Consider the following 21,777-nt stretch of genomic DNA (forward strand, 5'->3'; position numbering starts at 1 on the left):
CAAGAGTCTGAAGACCGACGAAATAAATCCATGAAGAGGCTGTTAAATTACTTTCCAATTTTCTGAAAGCTTTTTGGTCAAATTCTTACACATCGCAATCAGGGTCAGGAGGATTAAGCACTTGTTAAAGTTACTACAGCTGCTTACAGGTGAAGCTTTCTAAGAGCACAACTCAACATAGAATAGCACATCTTTAAAGCATATTAGTTCTTAGAGGGGATGAAGTGTCACGACAACAAAAGTACACATGAAAAAAAGGAAATCAGTTAATGATTTTTATTAAATTTCAGTGTTTCATAAAATAAATATGGTATATAATATCAAACAGTGAGAAATAAAGCACAAGCATGGAAAGCATGGTAACAAAAGTTACACTCATGACGGTGTTTAATACTTAGCACTTTAGAAACCATAAAGCCTTTAATTATTTACAAGCAGCAAACTATCTAACATAATTTACAAAGTTGCAGCAGCCTAGTCAAGGAGTACTGGAGGGGGGGAAAAAAAAAAAAAATGGAGACACCGCAATGGAAGACCTTCACTTTGCTCTATCTAGTTAGCACTTTATTAAGTACCCTATTTTCCCCTTATGTACATAACTCTTTGTAGCTTCCATTATTCTCAAGGTTTGATAATTACACTGTACTGTAAGTTTAGAGCTCAGTTCATCTCTAGGATGGTGTAGTGCCTTTTGCACTTGAGATACATATTCAAGTAACACTTCAAATAAAAGTAAACATGTGCAAACCAAAGTTATAAGCCTACATGACCCTCAAGTAGTAGTGTCACACTGGACGTAGCAGGCGCATGTTAGCAGATTAAATTAGGTAACAGCTACAGAAACCTACTCAGAAGTCTCGCCAGGGCCAAAAAATGAGAAATGGGAATATTAAAAAAATGGAACCGAACTGCAAATATACCCTGTTGCCACAGACAAAAATTTAATCTGCTGAAACACAAAGACTTTTAAGGTCATAACTCAAGATTTAATATTTCAACATGAAAAGAAATCCAAGCCATTCGACTTATTTGGGCTTTTGAAACAAATGCAAATGTCTCTGTTTAAAAATTGCTTTTAAATGAGAAAAACAGATCAATATATATTAATATATCACCCAAAATAAAAAACATAACACACTCATTTTAGAGCATGCTGCTCGTTCAGAATAAAGACAGGACAAAGAAAGTAGAATTACATTTTCATGATGTAATAAAAACATTAAAATTTGTGATCATTAAGTGCACCATCGTACAGGAGTAGCGTGCTCAGAGTGGAAATGTTCTATACCTACCAGTATCCATCTTTATTAAAGCAAACAAATCTTTAGGACACTACCTGAAACTGAAATCAGTAATAACTGTGCTCCATTCAGCTTGCCTTAAGTTTCAGTCAGGCATATTCCAGCTAGTAGCACCTGTATGCCTCTTCATGATTGTATTCCAGAAATCTTTAAACGTGCGAACAATTTGTTTTTTAAAAAAAAAGACTGGCTTTTGCAATCCTTATCCTAAACAGATACTGCAAGTAAACTCTGTTCTGAGCAGCACAAGTTGGGGCTTTTTTTCAGAAATCTGAGAGCTGGACTTACATTGGCAGTAGATACAGTACAATTTGATGTATTAAACAGTTCCTCAAAAAAGTCTGAGAGGAAGATTTCCCTAAAGACTGTTTAAAAAAACCAAACCAAACCAAACCCAAAACACTTCACCCAAGATCTGTTCAATCCTTCTACTGAAGTTCAGAGCTTGCCAACTTTAAGAATGACAGGAAAAAGGAGGGAATGAGGCAGAGAGGAAACAAACTAAATTATTCCCAATTTGTACCGATGAAAAGCTTCAAGTAAAAGGAAATCCACTTGTTAAAGATCTTGCTACATGCACAGTCCCTCATCAGTTGAAAGCCACAGTAGTTAGCATTGGGCGTAACAGCAGATTTATCATTCATAAAAAAACAACTGGCAATGTTCCTTCATTCGAAATAACTTGCATCCACGGTTTCTGTTTAGAAGCTTTTTTAAAAAATGTTCATGGTTCTGCACATTTCATACCAAACTGGAGGAAAATGGTAAACGTGTCTTCTTCCGATGCAATCCCATTGGGCAATCTTCTCCCCAAAACTCAGTGTCATTTACGAGTCTGAGTCTTCTTTGGCACTGCAGGTCGCTTGGCTTGCCACAAATGGTTATGGATAGTAAGAGCATCCACGCTGACAGACATGGTTTTGGCTGGAATCACATTAAACTGTTTTCTGTCCGAACTGTACTTATAAAGTTTGTCAATCATTTTCTTGGTGATGCTCTTTGGCCCTGTTCCAGTCAGCTTGTAGATCTCTTCAGTGTCAGGATAGTAGCAATAAAGTGCTCTAAACTGGCAGCCAGCATCCCGGAACAAAATGATGTAGTGGTTGGCATCACATTTTTCTAGTTCCTACATTAAAAACAAACATATACAAAGATTGTTCACAGGGAAAATTCTCATATTATGCCAAGCTTTAAGCTTTCACACGTACCTAAATAAAAGGTTTTTAAAATACTAAATCAGGAACTATGAACTCTTGACACAGGATTTGTTTTCCACAAGTCCCTATGGTCACAGAAATAAAAGGATTCCCAGTACAGGTACATTTTAGGAAAGGGCATTGACTACACTGCATCAGTAGGGTTATGAAATGAGCATTACAGACACATTTTATTGTGAGTGCATTCATAATTTTGTTATTTTAACGTTTACCTCTAATATTGAATTCTTATGTGGTTCATTCACTTTTCCAGCAAGACAGCAATGAGATATAGCATTGTGAATAATAGGTTTGTTTGATTTGCTGCTGGGTTCCTTAAATAGTTTTGGACCTAAGGAAGACAAAGAAGGAAAAAATTATTTACCCTACGTTTAGGAATGTTAACATTTTCACTCCAAGTAAGAAAAAACCCTCAAACATTTTTCTACAATAACTTACTTTAGAAATATTAAACAGAACAAAATACACCTGACAACTTCTCAAAAATAACGTGTCACATCAAACATACCACAGCTTTTTATGACCTGCTGTTCATAACTAAAACGAAAGAATCACCTGTGTATTCTGCCACTGAAGCAATAGAAGATGCTGTTGAAGCATTCTCCCAATCTCTTTCCGTGTTTCTGCTAGGATTTCTGCTCAGTATTGGTAAGGACTCCATTGACTCAACCCTGGGCAGGGCAGGGATGGAATTTAAAAAAAAAATAATATTATATGCTAAGATGTTTGTATTTTTTTCCCCTCCAATCTTAAATAAATTAATCAGTTGCTAGCCCCAAATGGAACAAGCTACTGTCCCTCCTCCTTCCCCAAAACAGATTCTCCCTGCTAGATTATCAAGGCAGAATTCTATTATTCCTTCAGGAGAAAACAAAACAAAATTGCAAGTTTGTACAGAACACCGGAGTTGGCAGCCACATAAACCAGAAGATTAATTCACTAATTACTATTGTGCCTCTACGCCAGTGAGCTGAAGCAAACCACACTGAATCCCAACACTATTTCATAACAGAGTAAAAAATAAAAAAAAACAGAGTCAAGCCTATCTCTGTACCTCTGAGACGGCGTGCCGCCAGAGTGCACGCTTTCAGGTTCAGTTGTTGCTGCCGAGGCCAAAGAGAGACTGGAACCAGACTGAGCACTGCTCAAATTATCAGCTACAAAATAAAAGAGAAAACGTAAACCACATTTTGTTAAAGTAGATTTGCAGACTCAGTGAGAGCAAGCAAATCATAATTCTTACGTGTGGAAGAACACTTGGTCCCTGAATCGCTGTAAGATTCTTCACGATGGACTGACTTTGGCCTGGGCTTTTTGGGTTTTGATTTGGGCTTTCCGAGACCTTGCTCCTCCAAAATTTGCTGCTGTTTTTTCCTTAGATATTCTTGCTTGATAAGTTCTCTTCGAGCCTTCTCTTCTTCTTTCCGTATTCGGTCCTCCTCAGCTTTGCGACTGAAAAGCAAACATTACATTCAACATACAATGATTTTCCTCATCTTAAAGATTAAAAAAAATTATTCTTTTTCACACGTTATTACCGTGCTTCATCTCTTTTTTGTTCAACTTCAGCCTCCAACTGCTGTTTCCGAATCCGAGCCTCCTCAGCTTTGCGCTGCTGTTTCAAAAGGAACGCTGCACGTTTTTTGGCGAGCTCGTCTTCCGCTTTCTGTTCATCCTGCAAAATTCATAGGGATAGAGAGTTTTTATTAAAGAGTAGAAGAAAATATATTCAGCTGGACATCCCAAGATAGCCGAGGACTCCAGGAAGATTTCAGGAAAATGTAAGCTATTACTTTTGGATATCTACTTTTTTAGAATTGATGAGTATAAATCAGAACTGGATTGAACTTTCTCTTGCTCAAGAAAAAATTTAAGAGACAGTTTTAGTGTTCCCTTAAGTCTGTGAGGGGAAAAAAAAGAGTCTCATCTCACTCTGACTCGTTTCTAAGTATGCTTAATCATCACAAAACCTTCTAGAACTGCAAAGTACAGTGCAACTACCATGTGGGATAGGATGGACAGCACAAACAACCCCAGTGTAACAGTAACCTTTGAGGCAGTCAGCGGTAATCACACTATGTAAAACCAGAAGCTAAGTTCACAGAGACTGAGACAGCCTGGCTCAACTTTCTTGAAAGAGAAATTTAAGAAGTATCATCATGTCAGCACATTCGAGGTATTTACAGTAATCATTTCTAAGCACAAATTAAGATACTAAATGTTTTGATAGCACTTTTGAACATCAGTAGACACATTACTTAAAGCACATTCAACCCAACAATATGACAAATAACACTGTATTAAAAAAACAATTGCTTAACCACCACCCCTTCCCCAAGCCGGAGTTAAGGTGCAAAATGAGAAAAATCATTTAAATGTAATACATTTTCATCGTGAGCCCTATATGCTATCATTACAGGATAAAAGCAAATGCTGCATGAAAAATGGTAATTTTTTCCAACAGTGCATTGAAGCATCTGATTATACAGCCATACAATTAATTCTCCATTAGAGCCCTTGACTGTTAGGCTGCTCAAAATCAGAGAAATTTGGGTGAAAATTCCCAAAAGTCCCCAGTTCAGACTTTCAGCTCCCTGACAATTTTTAAAACCTGTTCAGCAGGCTTTTCCTACGTACTGTGTTCTGTCAGGACTTTTCCTTCCCTTTGATACAGGTTCACAGAATGCTGGGATTGGAAATGCTTCCCTTGCATTCTGTGACTCTTTTGTGCTAAGTATTTACAACACATTTGTATGTTTGTCTGCTTCTCAGACAGAAAAAAACCTAAGGGAAAGAGAAGAAAAGCAGGGTTAACCCTGCTTTCTAGTGAAGTTAACAAGAACCTGGATTTCATACATTAAATCAAAAACTTTTTTATCCACAAGCAATTATTTTCCAATGCAGTTTTAAAAAAAATCCTAATATTGCAACCAAAATGTACAGAAGACTTCATGAAGAATGAGGTGGACAAAACCAGTCGTAATGCTGGGCAAATATGTAACAATAACCAAATGTAGGAAGGTAATATATTTACCTTGAAGAAAAAACCCACACCAGACTTCTGATCACCTTCACTAATGATATCCGTAGAGCTATCCTGGTTTTCAAGTTCTCCTTCATCTGGAGCTTTTAAGTCAGACAAGTCTACTTCAATGAGATTAGCCTTGCTTCTCAGTGGCTCATCCACTGGGACATTTTCTTTTCCTGAGCCATCAGAAGAATTCAACCCTGTTTCCTTGAAGCTGTTGTTCACCTCTTTGCTCATTTCTGAAATAATATTTGCATCTTTGGAGGTGGAGAGAACAAGGGCGCGTTGATTGCTCTCATCATGAAGTCTATAGGTATCAAAGAAGCACTTTTCTTGAGAAGCACTTCCATGATCAGGACTACCTTCCAAGCCGATTTCTGGTGGTGTCTTTGACAAACTATTGGATGGAAAAGGCCTTAAATGTGGTAAGGTTTCTAGACTTTGCGTTGGGGTTTTAACCCGCGCTGAATTTTGTTGTCTGTCTTTAATGACTTTCAGATCAGAGGGTCTCCCTGATCGAGGACTCCTTCCTTGACCAAATCGAGGTGGTTTACGGAGACTGTTCATTCCAGTTGGAGACAGGGGCTCAACAAAATGAATTGACGGTTTTACCTTTTGGTCCTGAGAGTTACTTCTGGTTCCTGGTGATGGCACTGTTGGAGATTTCATAAGTAGTTCCTGTTGCTGAGAAATCTTTAATATAGCCTGCTGAAGAGTACTGATTGTTTCATTTAGTTTTTCGATAGAAAGATCACATTCATTTATATCCACTTCAGTAACATTGTCTTCTAGGAGGGCAACAGAAATAATTTTACTTTTTTCCAAATCATGTAAAGCAGCAGAGTCTTTTGGTTTATGTTGCTCAGCAAAAGCTAGGCTTTCTTGCATTTTTACTTTTGTTACTTCTTGAGAATCATTAAGCATTTCTTCTCTCTCCTCCTCTTTCACAAGAAACTCCTCAGATTTGGAACCCAAAGAAACCTCATCTAAGTCTTCACCGTTGTGCCGAGAATATTCTTTTGCAAAATGTTCTGGTTTAAGAGGTTGTGGAGCATCAGGAGATTTCCCTTTTTTAACAACATGCAAGAAAGCTGCCTTGCCCAATTTTAGTCGCTGCCTTGCTGATAAGGCTTCCATCTTCTTCTTCTGAGCTTCTATCGCCCTTCGTTTCTCTTCCAACTGCATATGAAGCTGCACCAATTCAGAAGCTAAAAGATTGACGTTATCCTTATTTTGTCTGTTGGGGCTCTGTTCTCGCTTTTGTTTCCATGTGGTCAGTGGTGCTGGGCAGCTCTCTGATCCATCCGGTGTGGTCTTTTGTGAACTACTTGTGCTGGACTTTGTTTCATAGCTATTAAGTCTCTGAAGCTTTCGTTCTGCGAAATTGGTCATTCGGACACTCCCACTGGTCATTGACACGCTGCTAACTTGAGAAATTGTACTCAAACAGGGGCTGGAACGTCCGCTAGCATCATCCTTATCTTCATGTTCTTTTACCTTCATATCTTCTTGCAATTTTGCAGATTCCTCCTCGCCAATGTATTTAGTGACTATAGGATGATCATCTATGACTACCAAATCCTGTTCAGTGTCTTCTATGTCCAAGAGATCCGAATCAGAGTCCTGCCTCACCATAGTCCATGTAGTATCTGGAGTATGCGAATTGAGACTTTTCACATAACTTACGCTGACCTTACTTGCTATGTCATCGTCAGATTTAGCAGCATGGAGAAAAAATCCTCCAGTGGATAGCTCCTGAGTGGAAGGATCTAAACTGCTACTAGCCAAAGGTCTGGAAGCTTCTAAACCTGCCTCCACCAGTGCCGCTGAATCCGCAGTACTAGAGTCTGCAACTGGAGTGAAATCAGAACTAGAAATTGGAGTAAAAGTCCTATTGAGGTCATGCTCATTATGATTGCTATTTGTTTTCTTGCGGATCAAAGGCAAGTGTCCTTCATTTAATCTCTTTGTTATAAAACTCCTTTGTTTCCCCTCCCCACATTCATCCTCTTTATTGATTATCTGTTTTTCCTTTGCTGGTTTTAGAACGGCAGGCATTAAAGGCTCTAAGTAAAAACTGTCTGGTTTGCTTTCGGAAGCCTCGCTGCTTGTTTTTGGAGACCAAGCAGTTGCAACTATGCTGGGCACCCTGGTTGAGGCATTCTGCAATTCAAGATCACCACGGGTTGGCCTTTCTTCAGATCTGATTATTGCAATTAGCTCTTCATCCTCATCCTCGATTTCAACGTTGTTCAGCAAGCTCTTCCCGTTAGTTTTCATTGATGGAGGGTGGGGCTGATTTTTTGGAGTTACATTAACAACGTTTGAAGCAAGACTGTCTTTGCTGATTGATCTAGCCAGACTAATGCTATCACCAGACCCAGGGTCCACGTCACTACTGGCAGAATGATGAAGAGCAAACGGTGTTGGCTGAGACAGAGGCCTAGAAAAGATAAGAACAGTCTACTGATGCTTAAGCACATAAAGTTACAAATTTGCTGAACTAAGGACCACGATAATAGACAGTTAAAATTTTTGCTTCATTTGAAAAACGTATTCTGTACCAAAAGTGACCAGCAATACTAAAGAGCAACTTCAGATAATTCAATTTTCAACAGTGCTCACTGAAAATCATGCTTAAAGTACTTTCAATTGCAACCCTAAAATCAGTCCTCTCTGAAATCGTACATTAAAAAGACAATAAAATTAAGCAACTTTCATTCCCTGTTCTAAGGAAGTGATCCCACATCACTACAATGAAATCACCACAGTATCCTTTCATTAAACAGTACTGTAATACTTAAATGCATCCGTTACCTGGGCTTCCTCTCTGGCCATGCAAGAACTGAACCTCGCGGCTGCCCGTCAACACGGGTCAGAGAATTAGAACGATGTCGCTGACCTGAAATATTTTTTAAATTGTTAATGGTTTAGAAATGGTCTTTAAACTAGCACTTTTATTATTTAATAGTAAACATAATAAACTTTCACCAAGAGATGGCAGCAGAAAACAGATCTGCTGAAATATTAGCCAAAGACAGCCAGCCAAAGCCTGAAAAAAATACAATGAAAAGTGACCACGTACAAGTATCTGACTTCTGGATTTCCAAACATGAAACTGTTCAATTTGCTTTCCTCATCAGCCCCCCAACCTTTTTTTTTTTTTAAAAAAAAAAAGACTTCACTGCCTGTTGTTAGAGCCTAAGCAGTTGGAATGGTTGGTTGGTACCTGAGCTGATAGAAGAAAATAAATTCTGAGCATCTCTGGGTAAGTATAAAACCTAGGTTTTCAGTAATTACAAAAAGCGCTTAGGCAAAAGTTGCTAAGTACTCGAGTGAGTTTGTCATTCCATATGACAACTTCCTAAGACTTTTCCTAGTCTTATAAACATTTGACAAGTGGCTTTTTCCTTTCTTTTCACAGACACTATTTGTTTTCATTTCTTGCACTTGAGATTCTGAGAAATAAGCTCATTGGAGAGAGAGAAAAATTTCAATATCCAGAAACTTTCTTAAAGGATCTTTAAAGACTTTTAACGCAAAGATGATCTGCTCAAACAAAACATGTTTGCCACTTGGGTGACTGCAGTTTAACTCAGTTTTAGATCCTTCACATATATAAACTTACATTTTTATTCATTACTGTATTGACACTGACAGTCATTGCCTGTTGAAATGCAAATTCAAGGTGGACTTACCAGGGCTGTCTTCTCCCTGTAAAGATTTCTGTTGCTTTTGTCTCAGAGGGAGCAGTGGATGGGAAGGGCTAAAGGCAGGGCTTCCTCCTTTGCCACTAATTCAGAAAAGCAAAATTTCATTACTACAAGAACTTTTTCTGTATAATGAGAAAAACTATGTAGTTGTGACATTACACCGGTAATAGCTACCCCCAATACTCTTTAAAACAAAATAATGTATCATTCATTTTAAAGAAGTTAACTGAAGAGAAGGAAAGGTTTTCACCTGTAACAATACAATAGTAAACTTACCACCTAAAATCAAACTGTTCAAGTTTCTAAATACAGATTTAAAATGTAGCTTACGTAAATAGTACGTTAGAGACAAAGTAAAGGCTGAAATAACTTATTGGTTGCCATCAAACTTGGGTCAGCTGAAAAACCTTGTCATTAACCTTCTTGTACATTAGATTTTATTTGAATTTGTCTTTGTTATCACCATTTATAGAACACAGCTAGTAAAAATGAGCTGCTTGAACAGTTTCCATGCTTCACGTTTTTTCCAAAAATAGAAGTTAGACTAACCTCTTCTCTAATGCAATGGTGACATTTCCCTGGTGGGGCTTATGGGCATTTGCCAAACAAAGATCAAACATAACAGTGCAATGTATTTCTCTGAACTTGAGAACGGAGAGTATTTAGAGACTGACAGCAACACAATTCAAATTCACTCAATTTGTACCAAATTCAGAACATTTAGGAACTGAAATTCCTAGGTTATCTAAAGGGAACCATAAATTGAAAATTAGTCTAAACAACATGAAAAAAAGACTTACAGATAGTCAGGCTCCTCAGGGTGCAGGTAGTATCTGTTGCAAGCTTCAGGGCCTGTCTGAGCTGAGGGCTGCAAGTCTGCTGGACTGGTACCAGCGGGGCTGGCCATGAAACTTCGCTTAGTGGCATTGGAAATAGGAACAGGTGGACGACTGCTCTTCTGCTGCAACACTGTTTTAACTGTGCATATATTTCTAACATTAACACAACTTATACTTGCCGTTAAAACAACAAAACAGAACAGGAAGTTTTCAGATCGCACTGAAAACAACACTAAAATGACGACAACACTAAAATGAAATGTTAAGTACTAGTCTTTATTTAAAATATGTATCTTACGGTGAGCTTAGTGGAAAGAAAGTTACAAGTAATTACTGGTTTTAGGGAAAAAAAAAAATCACCTGTCTCATTCAAAAAATTAGAACTCAAGTAGATCTAGGACTAACTTTCACTCCATCTTCACTGCTTTGAAAGACACTCAGCAAGTTTGGGTAGAAAGAAGACTCTAAAGTAAACACCATTGTGCAACAGTTTCGTTGTGATGCAAGTATTTTAAATAACACACTAACATTTATCATGAGTTAAAAACTCACCATCTTTTATTTCCTGAATATCTCTTGGTTGTACAAAGTCTGGTTTCACATTCTCAAACCACCAGAAGAGTTCCGCTATGAATACCATGACATTAGGCTAAAACAGGAAAAAAAGAAAAAACACGCCTCACAGTAACAAAACACAGGATTTACCCACATTTTAATTAAAATATATCCTTCATGATGTTTCTTACCTTCAAAACCAAAGGAGCATATAGCATGTCCTCCAATGTGAGGTAAAAGCATTTGTTTAGATATTCATTTGAGAATTCTCTCAGAAGTTGAATATTATAGAGGCTGTCAGCAATTGATGTTACCTCCTTCAAACAAATATCTAGAAAGGTGAAAGAGATGAGTAAGTTACGAGACTATTCCAATGTATCCCATCCACAACTAACAAAAACACTACGCACAGGAACTGCACAGACTGCTTACACACCATCATTTAATATTTAATATTTCTCTACCTGTTAAAATCCCAGAGGGATAGGAAAAGGAAGAAAACCACAGATAAAACAGTATCAGTTTCATATTCATTTTAGAATCCGTATAGGATTCTGTCTATCACAGCGACAGAAAAGGTAAGCAGGCTACAAAGAACACATAATGACAAAACACAAAAGCAATTAAAGACAGACAACTTGATTTGCAAACAATAAAAGTTACTTCTAGGAATCACAGTGCTGGTTCCTTCTGAAACTATTCAGGAGCTCTGCAAGGTACAACACATCTGAGAATTTTAAAACCAGTACAAAAACGTTGATTCGTAGGGCACTGAGTTATTAAGAAAAAAAAAATTTTCTGGGAAAGAGAATATCTTGTTCCATATGCTGAAGAATAGCTGAAGACTGGGAGAAACTATTTTAAAATCTAGATTTTAAAATGTCACATTATGTACTCATAGAGAAGAACATGAGAATTATCAGCTAACAGTAGCGGACATGTATGCCTTCTTTATGGTCTACTGAAACCAAGCTCAGTTATTTGAACAAAGAAAGCCTTATCATCTACATCTATAAAAGGAAGGATTATTTTGTAGCTCATAATATTCAGAGCAGAGACTTCTAAATACAGTAAGTGAAAAAACAAAATCAAAGAGAGGTTACATTTTAAATACCCTGATGCAGATTTCATATGTGACTGGAGTCTTAACTTGCTGTAGTGCTCTACCTATTAGATGTGTTGCATTTTTATTTGACAACGTATTTCTAGTTTAACTTAAAAAGATTGAAGAAATTTTTTTTTTCCCCTAGAAACCTTTATTACATACCATCTAGTTTCATTTGCTCTGGACAATAATAGTGTATCACAGCTAGAAGAGCAGCACCATCGCTACCATCCTTCATCAGATCTTCAAGCAAAGGAAAGTAAGGTAGTTGCCTGCTTGAAAGATGGTCTCTTCGGTAACGCACCTAACAAAAGAAAACAAATGTTCATATAATGCTAACAAAAAGAAAAAATTAAAAGGAATTTTTGTTAAGCACTGAAAACTCTTTACGGTGGATCCTTTATAGCATTCTGCTCTAAGTCAGAAACAATTTACGAGCTTATACTTTTCTCTCAAAGGAAGCCAATTCTGAAGAATATACTGCTTCTCTCCCAATCATTCTCCTCGTATCTGGAAGCAATCCGCGCTGCTGAATTCCAAGCTTCGTTCACACATTTTCACTTATTACAAGCAATTTAAGTCAAAAAGTCCTTCCACACAGATGCATGAATGCAGCAGATCCAAAGAAAGAGACACAGATAACTACATGAAAACACGTAAAAGCTTGGGAAAAACCAAACCAAAAAACACAGCAAAAAAATAATTCAGATGAGCTAGTGATTTCTCATACTTTACCTACATCCACTGACTTGCTGTCATGTCCACAGACAGCAAAGTTCTCTCAGAACGATTCAAAACATCGTATGTTTGGCAAGCCAGTACGCAATACTAACGTCATGCAAAAGAAAATAACACAGCCTTTTCCAAACAACGGTCAGCCAGAGGAGCAAGTAGGCCTTTTACATCAACAGCAAAACTCCTTGATTTCACTACAGATCAATATGAAACTCTCTGCAAACCACCCTCTATAGCCCTCACGTAACTGGGAGCATAGCTGAAGCCAGTCAACCGTAGAATAGATCTAATAAATCTTGGCATTGCTTCTTGCAATTTTTGCAAGAAAAGTTTTGGTGTGGATATTTAGTAAGCATCCACATGCTAGCTAGACTAGAAGGTTGTACCTAAGTTTGAGCAGCAAAGCGATGAGGCAAAGCCAAAGAACACCACACTGCAGAGCCTAGCAGAAATACCTTTCAGTATTGGAAAAAGATTCCTTTTCCACTTTAGCATATTAATATCACTTAGCATTTGACAAACTATCTTGACTGATCTGATGGCCTAACATGTAGATAGACAGAGAATGTACTTAATCATCAGAGGAAAGCTGGATTTTACCAATGATATCACACACTTTCCAAGACAACCTGGGAAAGCTCTCTACACACAAACACACACTCCTATGTGTCAGTTTAGGATGGCACAGGCTGAGAAAAAAAATCTATTCAAATGAACCAGGATCCCTTATAATCAGAGCAATAAGAAGCAGTTTCATTTATTTCTTTTATATAAACATGTTATGTTAAAGTTTCCCTGGCAAAGGCAAGTAACTCAAAGCCATCTCTATATGCTAATGTTATTTTTCCTGTCCTTTTACCAGGTGCAAATTATTTTTTTCCCCAGCCTGGAGCACTCCACAAATATGTAATGGAATGTGAATCATACTGTACCACACGAGCATATTCCACTGGTTCCAGCATGCAGTGCGATATGGCATGCATCAGATCAGGCTTACACAAAAAGAAATAGCGAGATATACCATGGTGATTATTGAAACAAGAAACAAATCAAATGCATTAGCAACATCCATTATGCAATGGGAATGTGGTCATTAAGTCTGATAAAATAAGTATGCACACTAAGGTGAACTGGTTAGCTTAAAAGGTTCATCATTTATCCACTTAGTCAAAGTAAGCATATTAAAGACAAACTTCAGAAATTCCTTTTTAGACTTTAATTCCTCCTGTTTATATCTACTTTACATACATTTCCTTTCCAATAGGATTAAAAGGGTATTTAAACCAACTACAGACAATACTGAAAACCAAAACCTATTCCTTGTTTATTTTAGCTTTGGGGAAATACCAAATTTATCATCGGGAGATAAAAAAACAGATTTATCAAAGAGGAATTTTATGGACTTAATTCCTTATTTTTTGCTCAACTATTATTCTCTTAACCATTCAGTCTTTTATACTGAAAAATTCTGAATTCTTTCTTATATTCTAAGCCAAGTTTTGTGCTTTGTTCCCCCCCATGCGTACAATTAATGACATTTGTACGCATTAAAGCACAGAAATGGGTGCTACTGAAATAGAGATAACTCTATATTAAAAAAAAAATAATTCACAGACAGAAATACAGAAATTACATAGTGTGACAACCACTATGGAGACTGCAAAAATCTGTCAGTAAACCAGTATAATCTAAGTGGTACTGGATTAGCAGTGAGATAAGCTCTATTTACTTCTTCCTTCACTGCCAACTTGCTCAACAACATCCTGCAAGTCAACACCATTCCTGTAGTTTCTTCTGTCCTCACTCAGTTGTCTCTAAACAAAACACAGACCTACTCCTCGAAAGGCTATCAAATGTGTGCCTCAAATACAGGTGTAAGCACACTAAAACTAAGTGATAAGCACTAGGTCAATACTTCCCTACATACTGGCACGGGTCACTGACTGAGGCTGGAAGACAGGGCTCTGTCACAGATTTTATTAGGCTGCAGGTCCCCACTCCAGCTTCCTTTATTTCAGGTATTTAAAGCTTTTACTGCGGTCCATACATTTGGTTGAAACAAATAAAGGATTATGAGGCAGAGGAGTGGGACTGAGCTCTCTGTGAGAAGGCAGAGAGAGTGTGGGGACAAGTGACTGCCCGCCTTCTCCAAGTGCACTGCTCTTTGGAATTTGGAACTGAAACAACAGCTCTCGTCTTCTCAGAGAGAAAATGAAAAACACCAAATCCAGCAAGTGCAGGAGAAAGGGTATTAAGGCTAAGGAAAGGAAAGGAACAGAGAAAAATTTCTGCAAGTTGACACAAAATCAGGAAACTCAGCCAAAAGAAAGCAGGCTTGTATATTAAAAGCACAATTTATTTATTTTTTTATATATATATATATAGTGGAATTGATACTCCATTTTCACACTTCACCATAAAGAAAGTAAGTATTTTGTTCTGATACGTAAGCTCTCTTTCGTCCCATTATGCCAGCTTCAGTCTCATTAATTTAGCATACAATTCCAGCAGCTGTCGTAACGGGTCCAAACTGGTTTGTCAAATCTTCTAACCCCATCTCAATGAATAATGGTGTTCTGGTTTGACAGATTTACAAACCTGTGCAAGAGCAGTGCAAGAGCATTATTTAATGAGCGACTGCAAACATCTGAGTATCTTAACGATGGATCCCAAGATTAGGCAACCATTTAAACCGACCAGCTTTTATATCACCTTAGTGCTGCAATCAATTGCCTGCTTACAACAAAACCAGTAAATGTAACTGTTTCGACTGTTTAATTTTCTAGGGGTTTGCTGCTACTCCATATCCCTCGCTCCTGCACTGTGGTGAAAATTTTGAAATGCTGTGAAGTGATTATGCTATATGCTGTACAGTATGTAAAAATCATGTTATGAAAACTAAGCCTGATGACCTACACAGGTTGGTTTTGGTTTTTTTTCCCCTCAAAGACCACCTAAGAAGCATTGTAATGGAAGCAAACACTCTGAAGAAGTTTAAAAAGCCATGATTTTGTGGATGACAACTGGTGTAAAAGTAGTTCACTTACAGGTACTAATTTCCAATACCATTTGGAAGGAGACTGCTCAGGAAGCAAGGAAAGGAACGTAGGAATAGGAAAGGAACATCAGCAATGCAAGTTAAAAGCAGCAATACTTAAATGCACTTCAGCAATAAACACTTTCATATTTTAGAGGGGTTGTAGCCTAGAAATTTAGATTTAAAAATATTAAAATGAGATCCAAAAGTCAACAGAGAGTCAAATAGTTAAGGGATCCTTCAGACCATGCATCAAACGTGTAAATTAAATAGCTCTGCAGCCCCTTATCATTGAAGGATATAACTTTACATAAAAAACACATAAAACCCCTTTTCCACTAATGTGAAAGTTAAACAACTGTGTCTTGTTCTATGTCACACTTTTATCCCCTCTGCATAGGAATGCCAATTTGAGGAAAGAATTTAGCAGGTTTTCTTAAGGCTTCATCAGATTATAAATTGGGAGCTCAGATAGCTGATATACATTATGTTGGAGAAAGATCTATTTTACGTTCTCCAGTAATGAAAGTGTACTATATTTTACAATGTTAATGCATTGTGATATAATTTCAAGGGAAAAAGGTGGAAAAAACTACGAACACACACATATAACATTTGAATGCCAAGAGTACACTTACTAGATAGAACTCGGATAAGCCATTGAATATACATTAGACAATTAACCCATGCAAAATGAATATGCCCCAAGAGCTTTCAAAATATATATTATATATTTTGTGCTGTGAAAGCTGAGTCATTATTTACCCATGTGAAGTTGATATGAGTTATTCTGAGTTGAAACAAGTTATTTTAGTCCAACTGAAACTTAACAGAAAGAAGATACCAGTGGGCTCAAAAGGTAAGGAAGGGCACTGATAGACACAAAACAAATTGCATGCACAAAATCTCAAGAGTTTTGAGGACTGGATGCCTCACATTTCTCTGACAAAGAAAATATTGAGATGTTATATTTAAATCCATTAATCAGCAACGCAAAAAAAAAAAATCACAACTGAAGACAAATTTGTTTTACCTTTTGGTGCCCTGGACTTTCCATTAGTTGCTGTTTCAATTTAATCTCTTTCTCTGTTATCTCTCTCATTTTAAGGTTCACCTATAAGGGCATAGCATAGAAAAGATATTAAAATACATCTGAATGTATGTTTCTACAAGTCAAGTTTTATTCTTCCTCCCCTCAACTTAATGGTCAATACATTCCACAAACATAAAGAGTTCACAGAACAACGTTGGAATGTGACTCTTGTCACTTGAAAGGGTTTCAGTAACCTAACCTCTAACCTCTGCAAAGTTTCAGTATTTCCGTGATATGTATTCAAGCCAGTCAGAATTCAGTCTACCCTGTTGTTGAACATAAACAACACTTCACCTACAGAAAAAAAAATAAAACCAATCCCTCATAGCAGCTTCCCTGAAAACGACCCAATTTCTACAGTTTTCCTAATTTAGTTCTTAATTGTCACCTTTAAAATTTGCCTTGAAAGATTTACCAGCCTTATTACAACATCCTTTAAAAAAAGAAATTGCACTTCCCTGCTAGTCTGATTCTCTTTCCCAATGCATATGGAAACCTTGAGAAGCCAAGCAAGAAGATGAAATATGTGGCAGTAATAAGGGAATCAAATACTATTAATGTATTAGGAGGGCATTATACCTAAATATCATTGGACTTAAGGTGACAAGTAACAACACAGTAATTAAAGTAGTTCTCTTCATCTGCATTGGAAAAGATGATAGAAATGCACAGGTAAGAAAGATCAGAACCTTTTCAAAATCTGAAAAAACACAGGAAATAGGCAAGCTTTTCTCAAAGTAAATGCTACCTTGTTAATCCAGAAAACCATTGCATCCTCTAAATCATAGGGCAGTTCTTTCGAGGCACTGAATGTAGAGAAACGCTTGACGCTAGCAACCACCTTTTCAATGCTGATCATTTCTACGGTATAGGCCATCATGAGAGCATCAATCATTGCCATATGAGAACTCTAAAAGAAGAAAACAATGGGTACGGAAAAATCAAATCCTTTAAGGAAAAAAAAAATTATATATTCTAACTGTATTTAAAACTAAAAATTCCTGAAGTTAGTGACCTAGAAATTAAGAGCTATTCGTTCCATTAACTATTTTAAATAGTGTTAAATAAAAAGAAGATCATTAGGTGGATTTAATTAAGCTAACCATTTTGATTGGTGCACAGCCCAGATCAGATTCAGACACAGGTGTATCATCACTCTCCATGACGTAAATCCCTTTTCGAGACAGAGCCTGGATCACTGACTGGTGGCCCTGCAGAGCAGCCACCTGATCCCCCTTCAGAATGAGGCTGCAGACGCGGCAGTACAGCTCGCTGGACAGCAGCAGCTTGATGACGGGTGGTTTAATATGTTCTTGCTCATACTGATCTATGTAAAATGGGTCCTTCAGCTCCTCGGGGACGTTATCTGAAACGATAAATAAAAGTTTCAACAAGTTCCATCAGTTAGAAACAAAAGTAAACATTTTTACTTTCATTCAAAGACAGAACATGAAAGAACCAAAAGTCAAGCAGAAAAACACAGAATGTAATGAAGTTTCCTACTGCAAACAGTTTTCAATAGGTCTTTGTGCTTAATTAAAGCATATATAATTGGCTCCCACCACATACATACTTCACTAAAAATCCTGTACATTACCCATTAGCCTTCCCAAGATACTAGAGCCCCTTTCAAGGGAGCACTTCAGTGCGGACAAAAGTGCCACTGTCCTCTACGCGTGTCCAGCTCTTTCCTTGAGTAAGACCCAGCTTAATCAGAATGATACGTTATCACCTCTACTGAATAGTGCCTATTATCAGTATTTTTATTTTATTTGGAATTATAAATCATTTACTGAGATGACAGGCTCAAATGATCTGCGTATCAGTTGGGCAAAATTTATGTATCTTCAAAGCAAAATTTCCAGCTGCTCCTAACAATATCCCAAAACATCTGTGCACAGCAACTGAATAACTGCAATGCTCAGTCACTGAGAGGGGCCAGCCAAACATTCCTAAACTGAAAAAGAAAACTAAGCTACCTATTTCTTGGGTCTAAACTGCCAAAGTTCATAGAAATACCAAAATATCCAACTAATACCTTGAGCATTTTACAGTCTGCAAAACAACTGAGCCTCCAGCGAGCTGATTGTCTTATTTGTTTGACGCCGTGAGCGCTGAAGCAAACTACTGCAGCTTTTCAGCCTTTAAATAAAAATTAAAGCCTATGAAGCAAAACCACTCCACTCGGATTTGGATTCAGCTTGAATTTTAAACCAAGCCTAAAATTAACTTCTTTTGGAATGGCACAATTTCCCCAAGTTGTCTTAATTTTATCAACCAGATAAATGGCTTTATGAACCCGGATCCTGAGTGCAGTAATTTACATGCAAGTTAAAATTAACAACACGGAAAGCTTCATCCTTGCACACTTCTCCAACAGTTTCCAACCCTCATAAAGACTTCCACTTTTGCCACTAATCAGCACAGCTTCATAGTTGGCAGGAAAGAAGGGCACTAACAACAAATAATATTCTGATGACTCTAAACACGTCCAAGACATTTCAAATCCGTACGTTGCTAGCTGAAGTACTGCCAGCGTTAAAGGCTGTAACGCTACAACACGAGGCAAACGTCAACCCATTACAACAGTTGAAAGTGGAAGGAAACGCTGTTGTAAGCAATAGTTTCTTGATATTATTGAAAAGACAGAAAACATGATAAAAATAGATACAGCCCAGAATAAATACTTCCGCTCATATTCAGTAATCAGACTAGGAGCTATTATCTTTATAATAGCCCAGGAGTAATAACAAGAGTCTTCAACTCCAGGAATAATACTTTCTAGCCTCAAGTGTGTTTCCTTAATAGAAGCCTGACATTTTACAGTTTTCAAACATAAAATTCTATCTTATGCTATCCAGTCACTCTGAAGATCCCCCAAAGTCACTTCAACACTTCATTTTAAATGTCTACACCTACAGTTAAAAGAATTATTAATTTGGCAGCATATTTACTTTTCATTCAGCTCATTTCCTGAATAATTAAATTTCCCCATTCAAAAGAAGTCCTACCCATAGCATATCTTTGAACTGCAAAATACGCCGCACAGTATTTGTATACTGCAGAACTTAACGTTCATAAAGAAGAGAAACTGAGACAGAATGTTATCAATTACATGAGCCAGAAGTACAGCTTAAATAAAAATATGTAGTAAAGCAGCATTGCCGTAACAGTTCTAACAGCTACTCAGTCAGTCAGACCGTACCACGCCTGTTTTCCAAAATGAAACGCCTTTTGAAGTTTTTAAAAATTAAGATCACTGTTTTTCCTTTATGTGACATCGAATGGTGTCATATGCAGACTATATACTGAGGATGGTTGGAAGAGACACAACAAAACCCCACTGGCACTACGTAAGGAGCGTTTGTTAACGTGGGTGTCCATGTTGTGAAAATAGATAATAAATTCAAATATCTTTAATCTTCTTAACATTAGTCAACCTGACCTAAAAATCAAAGGCTGTTGAAAGCTAATTCCATTTAATGGTTATTGCCACTTCTAGAAAGAGAACAAGAGCTTCCATTTCTGAAGACTGAGGACAGATCCAAAAAATCAAAATGTAAAGCAGCTCATATAATTCAACATTTTAGCTTCATTATAAAGCAGCTGCACCTTTAACAATCAGATACATTGCTTTTTACTAAAATTATTTGTGAAAGGAAATAATAGAATACTAGCTCATAAAATATCCATGAAGTGGCACATTTCTGGCAAGAGCATTAGCAGCACTCCAAGTTTTAAAGTCTTTTTGAAACCAACAAAAAGGCGGATTCAAAATGTCTGAGATCTGAAGTACTTAGCTGAGGGGTTTAGCATGAACATCTGCCCTCCACCAGCTCCAGACTCCACAGGGCAACCGAGGGGACTGTCTGAAACTGTGCTGTGAGTAACGACTGGACAAAGAACCCTGAACATCTCCAGCACAGGAGCTGCCCAGCCACCCCGGCGGCCCACAGCTCACTCTGCACCTACTGCAGGTCCCTTTTCCACAGGGCAGGCTGCAATTATTTTATAGACTGTAAGTACAGAAAGCAAAAAGCTTCAGCACTAACATACCCACGAGGGATACAATCTATTATGCTGGGGTCCTCACACCCCTAATTAACACAGAAGAGACTATCGGAACATGATGCTCAGCTTCCTGTGACAGGGACAGTAAGACCTCCCAACATTTATTTTTGTTTAAACTTGCAACATTTCGATGATTTTTAAAAGCCTTTTCTAGCAATAAATTGATCTAGTTCTTAGTGATGAGATTCCGTCACAGAAATCAATATATTAAAAAAAAAAAACAACAAAACAAACACCTTGTACCTTGGCTACCATTCTTTAGTCCAAACATTCAGTCAAAAGATCTGAAATATTTATCTTCTATATTGAAGAACCCTCTAACTTCATGCTTCTGATCTCCATATAATTGCTTAAGGACCAAATGGACTTGAATTGACCAGGATTAAAGATACAGGGGTGGGGGGAAAAACTTCTAGTACCAGGATTAATAATTTGCATACTATCATAAGAAGTTATCCATTAACATTAATCCTCCCATAATTGCAATTTATTTCGCTGCAAACACTTACCCAATTTTATTTTCTGCATTTGTGTATACAACACTTTTGCCAGCTAAACTTGCCTGTGACAGAAAGGTACAGTTTTGTAACTAATTTGTTGTCCCCGACTAAAGGCCCACAGAAATTTTAAGATATAAAAACCACATCAAAGCTCAAGAGGTATAATATTAACTTTATTATTTAATTCAAATTTACTTCATACCAGACATAATTATACCATCCACATGGCAGGCACCAATAAATGAGAAATAAATGGCAGGAAAAACAAAGCAAAAAGGATGCTTTGTAAGGATGTACCTGAGTTGAGAAACTCCCAAATACCATAGCTGTAGATGTCCTGTACACAGTGCAATTATCTCCGAGTAACACAGCCTTCCTAGACAGCCACAGACAAAAAAAATGCTCTAACTGTGAGATACCACGTAAGAGTCCCATCCTGTCTTTCAGATCTCCGCTAATTATCTTCATCCATAGTATAACGGCACAGAAAACACCGTACCCAGGTCTGCTCATTCTCCAAAACCCCCTTAAAAATATGTCAAACTTACCACACCACCACCAAAAAAAAAAAAAAAAAATCTCA

General features: G+C 37.4%; 1 protein-coding gene across 4 annotated transcripts in view; it reads right to left on the bottom strand.

Moving 5' to 3' along the window:
- Positions 1-262: 262 nt before the first annotated feature.
- Positions 263-21,777, bottom strand: part of CAMSAP1 (calmodulin regulated spectrin associated protein 1) — a 27,398-nt gene continuing 5,883 nt past the window's right edge. Inside the window, exons 2-19 of one of the 4 annotated variants that reach the window (XM_026860375.1) lie at positions 17,727-17,989; positions 17,372-17,533; positions 16,564-16,644; positions 15,541-15,573; positions 13,426-13,485; positions 11,921-12,062; positions 10,845-10,984; positions 10,651-10,747; positions 10,060-10,237; positions 9,245-9,339; positions 8,364-8,448; positions 5,553-7,989; positions 4,057-4,193; positions 3,762-3,970; positions 3,573-3,675; positions 3,074-3,189; positions 2,731-2,849; positions 263-2,427 (exon numbers count right to left, since the gene is read on the bottom strand). In XM_026860375.1, coding sequence (XP_026716176.1) covers positions 2,125-2,427; positions 2,731-2,849; positions 3,074-3,189; positions 3,573-3,675; positions 3,762-3,970; positions 4,057-4,193; positions 5,553-7,989; positions 8,364-8,448; positions 9,245-9,339; positions 10,060-10,237; positions 10,651-10,747; positions 10,845-10,984; positions 11,921-12,062; positions 13,426-13,485; positions 15,541-15,573; positions 16,564-16,644; positions 17,372-17,533; positions 17,727-17,989 — 4,760 coding nt within the window. In that variant the 3' untranslated portion in view covers positions 263-2,124. The remainder of the gene's footprint in view (positions 2,428-2,730; positions 2,850-3,073; positions 3,190-3,572; positions 3,676-3,761; positions 3,971-4,056; positions 4,194-5,552; positions 7,990-8,363; positions 8,449-9,244; positions 9,340-10,059; positions 10,238-10,650; positions 10,748-10,844; positions 10,985-11,920; positions 12,063-13,425; positions 13,486-15,540; positions 15,574-16,563; positions 16,645-17,371; positions 17,534-17,726; positions 17,990-21,777) is intronic. The other 3 variants (XM_026860376.1, XM_026860377.1, XM_026860378.1) reach the window with 3 other exon arrangements.

This window comes from Athene cunicularia (genome assembly GCF_003259725.1).
Source record: "Athene cunicularia isolate RWA chromosome 17 unlocalized genomic scaffold, athCun1 chr17_part1, whole genome shotgun sequence".
Classification (NCBI taxonomy): Eukaryota; Metazoa; Chordata; class Aves; order Strigiformes; family Strigidae; genus Athene; species Athene cunicularia.